At 43.2% G+C, this 15,561-nt stretch overlaps 1 protein-coding gene across 4 annotated transcripts in view; it reads right to left on the bottom strand.

Moving 5' to 3' along the window:
• Nucleotides 1–14,927, bottom strand: part of MACROH2A1 (macroH2A.1 histone) — a 72,274-nt gene extending 57,347 nt beyond the window's left edge. For 2 of the 4 annotated variants that reach the window (XM_073355517.1, XM_073355518.1), the window contains exons 1-2: nucleotides 14,793–14,927; nucleotides 2,048–2,248 (exon numbers count right to left, since the gene is read on the bottom strand). In XM_073355517.1, the coding sequence (XP_073211618.1) occupies nucleotides 2,048–2,219 (172 nt within the window). In that variant the 5' untranslated portion in view covers nucleotides 2,220–2,248; nucleotides 14,793–14,927. The remainder of the gene's footprint in view (nucleotides 1–2,047; nucleotides 2,249–14,792) is intronic. The other 2 variants (XM_073355519.1, XM_073355520.1) reach the window with 1 other exon arrangement.
• Between the last annotated feature and the right edge of the window lie 634 nt (nucleotides 14,928–15,561).

The raw sequence follows: 15,561 nt of genomic DNA, 5'->3' as shown, positions 1-15,561 counted from the left end.
CCTGGATTTGTACTGGAAATGGCCCAACTTGATGATCACTTTAGATAAGCTATTACCAGCAGGAGATTGGGGTGGGAGGAGGTATTGTTTCATGGTCTCTGTGTATATAATGTCTTCTGCAGTTTCCACGGTATGCATCCGATGAAGTGAGCTGTAGCTCACGAAAGCTCATGCTCAGATAAATTGGTTACTCTCTAAGGTGCCACAAGTACTCCTTTTAAGGTCAAGTTTATTAGCCCTAAAAATCACTCTCACAGATCTTGGGGGACAGACCAGTCCTCACTTACAGACAGCCCCCAAACCTGACACAAATACTCACCAGCAACCACACACCACACAACAAACACACTAACCCAGGAACCTATCCTTCCAACAAAGCCTGATGCCAACTCTGTCCACATATTTATTCAAGTGACACCATCACTGGACCTAATCACATTAGCCATGCCATCAGGGACTTGTTCACCTGCACATCTACCAACGTGATATATGCCATCATGTGCCAGCAATGCCCCTCTGCCATGTATATTGGCCAAACCGGACAGTCTCTACGCAAAAGAATAAATGGACACAAATCTGACATCAGGAATCATAACATTCAAAAACCGGTAGGAGAACACTTCAACCTCTCTGGCCACTCAGTAAAAGACTTAAGGGTGGCATTTTGCAACAGAAAAGCTTCAAAAACAGACTCCAACGAGCAACTGCTGAGCTTGAATTAATATGCAAATTAGATACCATTAACTTGGGTTTGAATAAAGACTGGGAGTGGCTGGGTCATTACACATATTGAATCTATTTCCTTAAGTTAAGTATCCTCACACCTTCTTGTCAACTGTCTAAATGGGCCATCTTGATTATCACTACAAAAGTTTTTTTCTCCTGCTGATAATAGCTCATCTTAACTAATTAGCCTCTCACAGTTTGTATGGTAACTTCCAACTTATCTGTGTGTGTGTGTGTGTGTGTGTGTGTGTGTGTGTATATATCTATCTATCTTCATACTATATGTTCCAATCTATGCATTCGATGAAGTGGGCTGTAGCCCACGAAAGCTTATGCTCTAATAAATTTGTTAGTCTCTAAGGTGCCACAAGTACTCCTGTTCTTTTTTCATTACATTTAAGATTAATGTCAAGTTAATGCCAGAGGGAGAATGTTTTTAGAAGCAAATGTGAAACTTCTAAGACAGGGAGGAGTGTCTTGTAGGTAAGGAACTGCACTTGGACTTGGGAGATCCAGATTCTATTTCCACTTCTGCCAAATCCTATGAAACCATAGGAAAATTATGTAATCTCTGTGCAACTCAAAGTCCTAATCTGTAAAATGGGGAAAATAGCACTTACCTACCCCAACAAGGCATTATGAGGATAATTTAATTGCTTCTAAGGTCCTTGTGCACTCCAATGATGGTAGCAATAGAAAGACTATAAATGAAAATAAGCTGTGCTGATTTGGTGCAGCTGGATAGAGTGCACAAGCACAAGTTTGCTGATTAAGTCTAACTGTAAAGCCATATGTCTCAAATTCATAATCAGCAAAAATGATCAGTTCACCTCCAACAAGGATTGAATTTGGAAGTTAAGATACATCTCATGTTCGTACAATGCTGAAAGTGTACCCAGCATTGTATAAACATGGAAGATGACAAGTCCTCTGCCCAAAGGAGCTTACATTCTAACAGACAAATACAACATGAACAAAAAGATTAGGTGCAAGAATGGGACCAAACAGGAGTACAGCACTGAGAGTTCAATTAACACTTACTGAGGTCCATGAGAAACCCTTAGAAAAGCTATGCGCAAGATAAGGATTTTATAACAGACTAAACCAAAACTCAGGATTGGAATGCCGTCAAAATAAGGAAACTTTGATCTAGGTCTGGACCTGGTAGTTTGGGCCTATAGGTACAACTGAACTAGATCTTATTATAGCCTTTCATAAATCTGCAGAACTAGTTTTTCTGATTGCTTGCATATTGTAGGAATTCTATTTATGCATTTTTAATTCTCACTGCTGCTATTTTGCATTGTTCTATCAAACTTACCAGTCAGGTATTCGAGTACAGCAGCCATGTACACAGGGGCACCAACACCAATTCTGTACTTTGGGTGACCTTTCTTAATGTAACGTAGCATTCTTCCTACAGGGAATATGACTCCAGCCTTCGCTGAGCGGGAAGTCTTGGTTGACTTCTTCTTTCCACCCCTGCTGGACATTTTGTCTATATTGGGTCTAGAACAGCACACTGTAAACAAAGGAAAAATTAAGATTACCAGTAAGGAATACAACACTTAATGCTTTCAGATGACTATTATTCTTGCATCCATGGAAAGAGTACAACTCATTTTTTCATCAGTGACAAAATCAACAGATTTTTTGACTGCTAAAATGTCATATGCTGAATTTTAGCTATATTGAACTGTTACTTTGAAGTTGGCATTTTAGAGTTGTATCAAAGGTGCCTAAAACTTATCCACATAAAGTTTTACAAGTTGTTCTATAGTGGATACACCATTGATGCATCCGATGAAGTGAGCTGTAGCTCACGAAAGCTTATGCTCAAATAAATTGGTTAGTCTCTAAGGTGCCACAAGTACTCCTTTTCTTTTTGTGAATACAGACTAACACGGCTGCTACTCTGAACTCCTTAAAATGGTGAATTTTACTTGCCATAACTTTGTTTATAATACAAAATGTGTGATCCAGAGATTGGCTGGTGAGAAATCAGACCTTTCAATATTTACATTCATCTAGAGCTTCCTCTTATCCTTGAAGATCCTAAAGGATTTTACCATAGATAAGTATCACTGAATGCAGCCATCTCTGAGGTGAATCATGGCAGTCATAGTAAAACAGGGCTTGAGAGTGAAGGGAGGGAAAATTTTGACCAAAGACACCGAGCAAACCTCTACTCTTATGGAAAAAGCCATTGGCTACGTTTTCAAAGTACAGTATATAATTGTGCTGCTAATGTGTAGGTGAAATTACCATGACTGTGTGTGCACAAAACTGGGTAACAGCCTGCACTAATGCCTATCTAGATTAAATTATTGTTAAGGCCAGATATACAAGCAACAGATGTCTAGGTATAAAGGGCCCTACCTTAGCAGTTCTCAAATTGTGGGTCAGCACCCAAAGTGGGTCACAATCCCATGTTAATGGGGTCACCAGGGCTGGCGTTAGACTTGCTGGCACATGGGCATGAAGCCAAAGTCCAAGCCCCACCACCCAGGGCTGAAGCTAAAGCCCCAGGGCTTCATCCTTGGGTGGCAGGAGTCAGGCTTTGGCTTCACCCCTGGGCGACAGGCCTCAGGTTGCAACTTCCCAGCCCAGGGCTGAAGCCCTCAAGGTTTGGCCCCTCCCCAGGGCGGTCGAGCTTGGGCTTTGACCCCACTGTATGGGGCAGTTGGGCTCAGGCATCGGTCCCTCTTCCCGGTGTCATGTAGTAATTTTTGTTGTCCAATTTTGTGGTGGGGGTCACAGTGCACTGAAGTTTGAGAAACCTTGGACTCGATAATCTCAAAGTCCCTTCCAGCCCTATACTTGTATGATTCTAGGTCCCTGCAGAAGAGCAGTACTCAGTTTAAAGTTCCGCAGAAGACCCATGCATAGTGAACTATAACTCCTGTAGTTTAGCTGTTTTGGAAGGACAGAGGGATGAGATGAACTCATAGGAATCTAGCTGTCTCCAAACTGATGCTCAAACCACTGAGACATCGACTCCAGGAATTTGATAAACTTCAATCTGATTCCTTTCTTCCCCTAATATGACTAGTCTTTACACATGACAGATGTCTGATAACCGTATTTTAATTTACTGCAGTATAGAAACCTGCTGCTGATACTTCTGGCAAATGCCTTGTTACCTTTTGATACTTGCCAGAGTATAACTTTTAAACAGAAACAGGCAAAGCCCCATAGAGCCTGAGAGCTCCCAAGTTCCCAAAATATTTTTGGGGGGTTGGGCTACTGGTTTGTAAAACCAGTTCATGATTCTCTTCTCCTCCCCACCACTGCTCCCCATAATACACATATAGTAATGAGATTTTTTTTCTCAGAAAGGAGATTGAGTTTAAAAAAAATATTTTATTAGACAGATGGAAACCAATGGTCTATTAGCAATACAGCCCCTAGTCCTCCCATCTCCTGCCCCAAATCCAGCCTGGCACAAATGAGCACCTGTTAGACAGGTTTTTCAGTGTAAATTTTTTTCTCTCCTTTTTTCACAGTTTGTGTTTATTCTTCACTCGGCTAATGCTCTGCTCCATTTTTCATTCTGTTCTTCAACTGGATTTTTTTTTCTGTGCAATCTCTTTACAGTGGAACACAAACCTAATACCATGTGTGTCAAACTTGAAACACACAATGACTGAGTTCAAAATTAGGTAAAACAGGTTCACCCAACCATATTTTTAAATTCTGCAACTTTGGCTATAAGGCTTCGGATGTGTGCTGATATACCTTGAAGACTTTCAAATCCCAACTAGTCACTGAGCACCAGATTGCATCAGTCTCAAATTAGGATTACTTCTTATGACTACGACCTTATTTTAAACATCTAATGAACATGCTCTTTCCCTCCCACTTGCACGGAGGGCTGTATTCCTCAACAATTCAATACCTGCGCGAAAGACTGAGTGAAATCAATGAGTGTTTTATTGCCTGCTGAAGGGAAACAAATCTAGCTCTAGACTATTCACTTTGACACAGGTTATATTAGTGTTATGAAACTGACTTTGTTCAAAAACAAAGTCAGACAACCTTGGAGGGGGAAAAAAAAATCAAACTACTTCTGCTAGCTCCCACCAAACTGAGCCAGTTGCCATAACAGCTCATCAGTGAATATGACAGCAAAAGCTGGCCTCGTTGCTTTGGGAAATTACTCAAATTAGTTTACATCCCCTTTTAAAACCACGACTGCAAAAATCAGATTTAAAACTTTATTTAAAACAGTACCATCTACTAAGTGCTGTCTCGTTGCATGCTCTTAGCAAAATGGTGTGGTTTCTTTGTCAGCTCCAACTTGGAATTGTATAAACCATTTTTCTACCTACTATAGCCCTACTAGCAAATATTTTTACAGTCAATAATCTCAATTTGGGTTCCCATCAATTTTACAGATGCTAACTCCATCAAACTTTTAACAAAATATTATCCATGTTTTCACTAAACCAAAGCATTGGAAAAGCAGGGGAGGAAGTTTAAAAAAAAAACTGTGTGGGTTTTAGTTTCTCTCATTTCCTAACTGAAAAGCAGAAGTAGAGATATATAATTTTTCTTCCCCACAGGGGCTCTTCTGGGTGTGGAAGTACTGAAGGTCTCCATTGCAAGCTGGCTAATTATGGTATGTAAAAAAGATGGCCTTCATTGAAAGCAAGGAACAAATATAACTAACATACTCATAAACAAACTAGGAAAATGCTACCTAGATGGAGCTACTATAAGGTGGGTGCAAAACTGGTTGGAAAACCGTTCCCAGAGAGTAGTTATCAGTGGTTCCGAGTCATGCTGGAAGGACAAAACAAGTGGGGTCCTGCAGGGATCAGTTCTGGGTCCAGTTCTGTTCAGTATCTTCATCAATGATTTCGATAAAGGCATAGAGAGTACACTTATAAAGTTTGCGGATGATACCAAGCTGCAAGTGCTTTGGAGGATAGGATTATAATTCAAAATGATCTGGACAAACTGGAGAAATGGTCTGAAGTAAATAGGATGAAATTCAATAAGGACAAATGCAAAGTACTCCACTTAGGAAGGAACAATCAGTTGCACACATACAAAATGGGAAATGACTGCCTAGGAAGGAATCTGGGGATCATAATGGACCACAAGCTAAATATGAGTCAACAGTGTACACTGTTGCACAAAAAGCAAACATCATTCTGGGATGTATTAGCGGGAGTGTTGTAAGCAAGACATGAGAAGCTCTACTCTGTGCTGATTAGGTCTCAACTGGAGTACTGTGTCCAGTTCTGGGTGCCACATTTCAGGAAGGATGTGGACAAATAGGAGAAAGTCCAGAGAAGAGCAACAAAAATGATAAAAGGTCTAGAAAACAAGACCTATGAGGGAAGATGGAAAAAATTGGGTTTGTTTAGTCTGGAACAGAGAAGACTGAGAGGGGACATGATAACAGTTTTCAAGTATGTAAAAGGTTGTTACAAGGAGGAGGGAGAAAAATTTTTGTTCTTAACCTCTGATGATAGAGCAAGAAGCAATGGGCTTAAATTGTAGTAAGGGAGGTTTAGGATGGACATTAGGAATAACTTCCTAACTGTCAGGGTGGTTAAGAACTGGAATAAATTGCCAAGGAAGGTTGTGGAATCTCCATCATTGGAGATTTTTAAGAGCAGGTTAGACAAACACTTGTCAGGGATGGTCTAGATAATACTTAGTCCTGCCATGAGTGCAGGGGACTGGACTAGATGACCTCTCACGGTCCCTTCCTATGATTCTATAAATATGAAATCCCCAAAAGTATATGGCATGTTCTGAACTACTTGCAATTCAATTAAAGCAACATTTATGCATGTGTTATTCTATGCTGGAATCTTCAGTACATAGTTTTCAAACAAAGCTATTGGTGGAAAACAAAATACCAGCTATTTTACAAATACAAGTAAACTTTGCTTGTTCACACAATCTAAAATATGCAAACATCCGACAGTCTCTCAGCAAGGATTTATTAGCTGAGGCTGTAATGAGATGCCACATTACCAGAACTTCATTTTTCCAACTCTACAACAGAACATTTACTAGTGAAGTGAACATTTAATGAATGAAGCATGGTCATAAATGAAAACTGAACATTAACTGTCACAGTAAGTGGAAAAAATGCATCTTGTGATGCATTAGCCTTGCTTCCAAATGGTGATTATTCATTTAGAGGCAAATCTAGGCTCCTCCACAGCTATAGAGAGAGCCCCTGTGAAACAGAACTTCCCAGTTTTTCAAAAATGCTGGGGCTGAATAAATTCTCCTTTCCACTCACCCTCCAATTGGCAGGGGTATATGAATGTTCCATGGAGTCTACTTCACCCATTGGGCTAACGTTTCTTCTGCAAAGCTACTCCACAGCAGCTTACGAGGAGCGGCTCCAAGGCCTGTATTTCTTTAGTGCCCAGTCTGGCTTAGCAGGTTACAGTTTGCCTCCTGTTCACCAATTTGAAAAACTCTAACCTGCAATGGGCCTGCTAGTCATTAGTGAAGTTTAGAGTGGCTCTACTTATGTTTTGAAGAGTGCTATACCGCTCCAAAGGCTGGCATATGGGATATTTTTATACTTGGCCAAACAATTAATTTCAAATAGTATTGTCGGACCTCTAGAACAGGGGTGGGCAAACGTTTTGGCCCAAGGGCCACATCGGGGTTGCAAAATGGTATGGAGGGCCAGGTAGGGAAGGCTATGCCTCCGCAAACAGCCTGGCCCCCGCCCCATCCACCCCGACTGCCCCCCTCAGAACTCCTGCCCCATCCAACCCCCCCTGCTCCTTGTCCCCTTACTGCCCCATCCAACCCCCCCGCTCCCTGTCTCCTGATCGCGCCCGCAAACCTCCTGCCCCTTATCCAACCCCCACCCCCCATGCCGCTCAGAGCGGCAGGACTGGCTTATTGGAAAGCCTGGGAGGTGGGCGGGTGAGGGGAGCAGCGGGGAGAGGGGCTGGAGGCTAGCCTCCCCGGCCCAGACCTCAGGGGCCAGGCAGGATAGTCCCGCGGGCCGGATGTGGCCCGCGGGCCATAGTTTGCCCACTTCTGCTCTAGAAACTTTTGAAAAAATATACAATTCAAATACTTGTGTCTGTAGATTTGTTCCTATAGCTCTGACACCCAGAGAAGGGGAAGAAGAATTCAGGTAGGACCATACTTCCAAGATCTCAGTGCATGTCTCACCCCTCCCACATGGAACAGGGTAGGTCAATGAGCAGCAGTGAGGTATTGGACAGGGGAGCACATCCTCCCAGCAGCACCCTGGAGTTTCTTAGGCTATATTTTGTGTCCTGTCTGAGGTGAGAAACCCCCCCGTGTAGGAGATGCTGGGGCAGCCATGCCCATGGAGGCCCTGGTAGCTTGGCTGCCATTCTTTGGCAATGTGGCTTCACTGAAACGGATGCCAGTTTCCACAAAGCCTCTCTACAGGTGGCCCCAGTCTCTGGATTTATGCAATCTGGCAACTTACTCCATGGGGCAGTCTGTCCTTCGGAATGGTTGGAGGGGAATCTGAAAGAGTCTCGGTTTTCCTTCCCTTACTGCCCCTGTGGATTTTACTGTGTGTGTGTGCGCGTGCACCGGGGGGAGGGGAGGGTGCATGTTTGATCTAGCCCTGAGTGGCTAACACTTGGAGCCCAATTCGTAAGAGTAAAACGTGTAGCAAAATAGCATTTTTCTGACATTTTGACTGAATTGGTGTTAAATACAGCATATCTGATTTTTCAAAATACAAACTGAAGACCTACATGGACCGTCGTGGTAGAGTGCCACAATGTACAGTACAATGGGACCACATGGCATGACACTTTTATTTCTACCACCAAGAAAATGACTCAACTCATGAGAGATGGAGATGTGAGTTATGAACGTTATTCCCTCATATGTGGAAGCAGATTGTACCTACGTCATTGTCTGTGGATATAGAAAGTCTATTTGAGTGATGCTAAGGTTGTCGTTAACTTACTGCCAATTGTCATCGATCGTTATCAAATTCAACTTCCATTATCGGGCTTGAGCAAAGGCAGCAGAAAAGAGCCTGGCTGGTGCTTTCCAACCCATCTTGTAGTTCTTGCTCAGTAGAATAATCTTCCCATTAATGTATAACATTCGAGGCTTCTGTGCTCATAGTAAGCACCTTCAAGATGCAATGTATATAACAAGACTGAGTCTAGGATTGTCACTCTGTGTGTAACTCTGAAGCCTAAAATATATGAGTCAGCGTGAAGTGATGGAAACGGCTACAAGCATGGTTGAGAGCTCTCTTTGTTCAGAATATCACCAAGTTCGATCATCACTGGGATCTGTGGTCTTTTACCATCCAATTTTTAAATTCTCTGCCATTTTAACTTTGATGTAAACCTGTGCAAGGCGTGTATCTGGGCCATGCCAAGAGTGCTAGACCATTGTGATATCAGAGATAACTCAACCAACCACCACCATTACTCTACAGCTAGTCCGCATGTAACAGTTTCATTGGCTGTATGAGGGAGAATGTACAGATGGTGGATTACTTGGTCCAACTGCCACATCCATGTGACAGCGTACGATTTTAGCTACTAGTGATATATACACAATGGGTAGTATTTTTTCCATACTATGCTTGCTTTAACATTACTTCCGCATGACCACAAGTAGCTCCTGCTAACATTAATTGTAACCATGGACCTACACTAAGAATCAAAAAATAAGTGTACTGTGAGGTGATCAGACAACAACTGATTACCTAATCAGAAAAATATAGTGCAAGCTGAGAGGATGAGTTTGTTTGTTTGATGTATACATGGAATTACTCAATTTGTAAATGCAAAAAAGTTTTAGGGAATTCCTAGTTGAAGCTCTAATACCCTCCTTTATTCTGGCATCTGCTTAACATAAAAGGGATAAAAATAAGACAAAGTTTTAAAAGATCCCTTCAATTCTAACTATGGATTTGTGAGTATCAGGTTGTATAACTTGTACATGATTGGAAGAGGCTGGAGGCAGAGGAGGGATTTAATTTGCAATGGCCAAAATAAACATACTTATTGAAAATACAGTTGTAAAGATAATGGCCATAGGTCTGATGCTGAAGAAAATTCTATTTTACTTTACATGGTGCTCACAAACAGTTTGACTGTAAAACAAACTCTGAAATGCTGCCAACTTTCATGAAACCTAGGGCAGTTTGCTGAGTCACTGCACACAAGGTAAAGCTAACCAAAAGGAACTGCACAGAGTGCTCAACAGTTGTTACAAGATTTGAAAAAAAAAAAAAAAAAAAAATCAGAGAACACATGTAATAGGCGCATTCCTCTTCTTTCTCCACTGACTTTCCATTGCAATATTTGGCAAACTTCCGCGAATGTGTAGGGAATACAACTCTATTCTGACTGTGACACACTGACATAGAGCAAAAGTATGTGATTTATATTACAGATACTTCTGGATCAAGGATAAAGACAGACTAGATGAGTTAGATCCCTAATAACGTACCAGGCAGTGGTTCAGCCATGAATTTTCTTAAAAGCTTAACGTTTACACTAATAACCACCAATGTTGAGACTCCCATTGTCTTCAGTGGGGCAAGCCCTTAGGAGGATTCCATCCCCCATCAAAATAACTAACAAGAAAGAAAAGAACAAACACAAGCTATGGGCTCTACTCTTCTCTGACCTACACCAGTGTGAATCAGCTTTAAGTTCACTGAGGTCAATAGGCTCAATGCTCAGCTGTACCTCTGCAAGTCAGGATAATTCAGCTCTACTTCTTTAATTCATGCTTGAAACTGGCTAGGATATTCTTGGTTGAATTCAACACTGTATGTGAAGAATGCATACATTGCAGTCAAAGGCACATTTTTAATATACACTCCAGATGCACACGGAGGTCTTCCTTGTTTGAAAGCCTAAGCATCATACAATTCATATCACACAGTGCACATCTTGGTAAAAAGGTACATAATAATAGGTGGCTGTCATACCCTGCATTTGACATTAGTTTAGCCAATACCAAATTAACGTCTGGTAAGAGGGTCAAGCTAATAACTTGCTATTAAAAGTCATCAAGTGCTGACTCTAAGTGACTATTTTAGTCAAGCAAGTAGCATTCATGCTAATCAGGTCAGAGACAGTGACTAGTCTGATTAGATACTTACATCCACATGTTAATTATACTCACCAAACAAAGATGACAGATTTCACTAGCTCTTATATAAGCATATCAAGGGGAACGTTTTACAGGATAATGTTCTTCTGCAACTGGGTACACATCAAGATGAAACACGGGCATTTGCCTTTCCCACCCTCCTCCTTTCACCATCAAGGCAAAAGAGAGATGTTTGTTTTTTGCTCCAGCAGAGATTAATTCTGTTGCAATACTGTTCATTTTCTTTCCATCATCCCAGATCAGTAACAATGTAAATGCTGTCATCCCATCTGATGTATATTGCTCACTGTACTACTCTTGAAAAGCTGCATTCTGATAATCTTTGACTGCAGACTTGCTCTGTCCTTCAGCTAATCAGAAGCTAGTTAGGAATACTTTATAAAATACAGTGTCTAAAAGCATGAATAAAATGGTCTCTAATATGTGAGCCTAGTACAGTAGGATTCCTGGTCCCTGACTAAGACTTCTATTAGTAATACAAATAATAAATAGGGTTATATCAGCAAGTAGGCAAGCAATGATTTGATAGAACAACATGATTTCACATGAAACTAAGTCCTCTATTGAGGCAGTAACTTTTTTATTATTGGCCTGTGAAGAGGCAGCAATAGTATGGAAGAATCAAATAACAAGAATGGCCACAACCCCCATACACTACTACTACCCTACTACATTCATTTCTCATCTAAAAGCATTACATCAAAATATACAGTTAAAAATGAATACATCCACAGAAAAACTCTATCAAGACAAATTCTCCTCAACTACAGTGCCCCATGGCTGTTCATTTTATGGAGGTTCCATAACAAATGAAAGTGTCTAAATCAAAGGAAACTTACTTTTTTTTAAGCTAATGGTCGTTTTATTTCCACTAAGTTTGTGTGCAAGAATGAAAATAGTTACACAATTTTAGCATATTGACAAAAGGGCTTTTTACAAAGCTGCAAGATATTTAGGCAACGGCTCCCTTTTAATAAATAAATGAGACTGTGTGAATGGTATTAGAGGTGTGCTATGATTCCTTGCAGGGCATTTCTTGCTGCAAATAATTAGACTAATGTAAATATACTATTGTCTCTGTTGACCACTCTTGGAAGTGCTGACACTGGGGAAAAAGGAAGCCTCTTGTAAGAGAAATGCTGTATGTACATGAGCAGGCATAAAATTAAGACTGAAAGGACTTTAAATCATTGAACCATTTAAGAACTGGGGATATATGTCAAGACAGACAATGTGTTTCAGGGAAAGAATGTTTCAGAAATTCCTTTACCACAACCACTATTTTGGAAGCAGGCAAAAATGCAATAAACAGTTGATGTGGATGTTTCCCAGCCAAAATCCTGAGGTAGAATAAGTTTAAAAATAGACAAGAATACTGCCTGGCCCTGTGCAGGTGCACAAATAGAGGAGAGGGTACAAACACCTGCCCCTGAGTAGATGTCAGGCACAATTTGATCCTCACACTTAACTCCTTTGACTGTTAAGAACTATATTAAGATGAATGCCGGTATTAGTCTCTCCAGTGTGGGCTGGGAAGGGAGAAGGAGATGGAACCATAGACCATCCCTCCCTCCCATTCTTCCCCAGCAACATCCAGTAGGGATGGTTGGGTAAAGAGGGGGAATAGCTATGCTCCCCTTCCCCAACTTAGACCTCTGGAAAGCACTGTGCCTGCTTTCAAGCATAATGCTGCCCAGATTTCTCACTGGGCCAGTGTCCCTCTCCTTAACACAGCTCTTAAAATTCTGAGGCCTTCTCCTTTCCTCCAACTGTTTTACTTGTCATATACTTACATTGTAAGCATGCAGAGCAGGGGGACTGATTGGGGCCTTTAAAATGGTAAGGTGAAATGTACATCATCGTTTCCTTATTTTGAGAGTGAGGGAAATTTGGATCCAAACTATTGTTCTGGAGTGTTAATATTCCAACTGTCCTGCAGAGAATGGATCTTTTTAAGGAGCTCCCTGTTATTCAGTGGAATTTGTCCTGCAGCACCAAGAGAATTTTATTTTCACTCTATGTAAATGTCTGAATGTTTAATTTCTAAACACTGATGTTTGTAGCAGTTATAATTTTGTTAACACAAAGCTAAAATCAGGAACACCTGAGAGTACCCTCCAGTGTTAATGTCAGCTGGCCAATTCTCCTCTGTTACACCACTGTAAAGGTGGAGCAGGATTTGGTCTGGTGTGTACAGTTTGCATTCAACTCAACAGACAAAAGAATATTTTATTTAAAATAAAGTTTTCACTTAGGAGTTTAAGTGGCCTAAAAGGTTTCACTTTTTTTATACCATTTTTGCCATGTTCTAGCATAACAACAAAGTGCCCTGCAATTAAAATTTGGCCCTAAAATATTTAAAGGTAATTCCTTCAACTGCTTAAAAAATCAAAATAAAAACAACAGCAGTCCAGAGAAATTGTCCTGTAATGTCTACTCAGTATAAATTCTCACTGTAACCAACAGCATTTAAAATAACAGAAATAGATTTGTCAGAGAAATTGTAATAGTGTTTATGCCTAAATCTCTTATTTCCATTCTGTGCATAAGAACCCAGTTGTTCATTCTCCAATTACAGACTAACTTGCTATTTGGCTCATTTATTTCTCATAAACCTTTAGGAATGGGAGAGAAGCCTCAGCTGTAAAATTCCTTACACACCTGTTGCTACATGACAGTTATACTGTAATCTTAAGAAAAATTGTTACGCTCATTCTAATGGTCAAAATATGAAATCATAAGCTGCTACCATTCAAACATACACTGATTTTTTGAGTTAACTCCATGAGTCACTTCAGATTTACACCAGTTTAACTGATCAAAACCTGGCCCCCAAATGTCTGCTACAACTATAAATGGGGCATTGTGAAAGTTACCTCTAAAGACTGCATTGCAAACAAGACTACTGTTAGATTAAACACACACAAATTGTGTGTATTTGCTCCTCTCATTTTCCTCTCTCTCTCTCACACACACACACACACACTCTTCAGTTTTCAAGTTAAATCCATGTACTTTGTTTTATGCCTTATTCCCGAGACTGAGAAACCTGTATTCACCTGCAGCATGCAATACAGCACATGCATTTAGGGTGCAGCCCATGTGAGAAACACCCACACCCAGGCCCACACTGCATGGATTGTGATGTGTTTGCCAGGAAGATTTGCACAGGCTTTAAAAGAAGTGACAGTCCTAAAATAACGTGTGCCGTATCCATTCCTTGAACAATATTTACTTCTCCCACTTGGAGGTTCCCTCTCTGTTTTTAAAATGTCAGCTAGTTCTTTCTAGGCTGCATCCTTCCCATTTTGCAATCATAAAACAACTTCGTGCCATCGTCTCCTCAGGCTGAAGTGCAATGTACCAAAAATGTCTTCCCACTTGTTCTTCAGCCATTCTTTTTTGGCAGCCGCTACACATTATTATCTTCTCCTGTCCAATGACCCGGTGGGAAAGAGAAGGAGGAAACCGGGGAGGAGGGAAGAGCTTGTTTCAACATATACACGATTCATTTTCATCGCTGTGCAACACACTGTCATGCCGGGCGTCAACTGGACTCCTTCCAGCCTGAATACCACCCCCCTGCTTGGGAGTCAACGCGAACACAACGCCCCTGTCCCCGCCCTGGGGGGCAAGGAGCTGACGTCCCGGTTTTACGAAAGGCAGAGCAGGGGATGGGGGCTTTAGGAGGATTTGCTCCCAGGAAGGGGTCCAGGAAGCTCCTTTCTCTTCCCCGAAGCCCCAGCTGCCAACGGGCTCAGCGAGCAGCCCGCTCTCACCCCCCCCCCAGCAGCGTAGCCCGGGAGCGCCCGCCCGGCGGCTGTACCCGGGGCAAGACGGGAACGTTACAGAGCAACCGCCCCCGGCCCGGTAACGAGCTCGCGGGCAGCGCGGAGCCCAACGGCCGGAGCCCGGGAGCGACCCCGCCGGCGACTTACCGGGCGGCTCCCGGCAGCAGCGCGATGTCTCCGGCCCGTCTGCCCGTCCCGCTCGCTGGGCTCAGCCCGACGCCGTGTGAACTGGAACAAGTCGACCCCAGAGCGGCGGGGTGGGCTCCCACAATGCACCGCGAGCGCCTCGTCACATCCCCTCCCCGCCTGTGCCAGGGCGGGCCGGCGGCGCTGGTGCCGCCGCCCGCAACGTGGGGCGAGCCCCCGCCCCCGCCGGGCGCTGCCGGGCCGCGGGCCCAGGGGAGCGCGCGGCCCCCTCTCCCGCGGCTTCTCCTGCCCGCCCGCCCGCCTCTGCTGTTCCCCAGCCCGTGTTTCACCCACCCTGTGCGCAGAGCCCCTCTTCCCCCTCCCCCAGTGCACAGAACCCCCGTTTCTCTCCCCCACCCTGTGCTCAGTACCCTCCTGCCTCCTCCCAGTGTGCACAGAACCTCCCTTCCCCCCCACCCTGTGCGCAGAGCCCCCCCGCCCCCCTGTGCGCAGAGCCCCCACCCCTCCTGCTGTGCGCAGAGCCCCTCTTCCCCCTCCCCCAGTGCACAGAGCCCCCCGTTTCTCTCCCCCACCCTGTGCTCAGTACCCTCCTGCCTCCTCCCAGTGTGCACAGAACCTCCCTTCCCTGCTTCCCCCCCACCCCCCTGTGCACAGAGCCCCCCCGCCCCCCTGTGCGCAGAGCCCTTCTTCCCCCTCCCCCAGTGCACAGAGCCCCTCGTTTCTCTCCCCCACCCTGTGCTCAGTACCCTCCTGCCTCCTCCCAGTGTGC

Source organism: Lepidochelys kempii, chromosome 8 (genome assembly GCF_965140265.1).
Source record: "Lepidochelys kempii isolate rLepKem1 chromosome 8, rLepKem1.hap2, whole genome shotgun sequence".
In the NCBI taxonomy this organism is placed as follows: domain Eukaryota; kingdom Metazoa; phylum Chordata; order Testudines; family Cheloniidae; genus Lepidochelys; species Lepidochelys kempii.
Note: the sequence above shows the minus strand (reverse complement) of the source record. Positions and strands in the feature narration are given on the sequence as shown.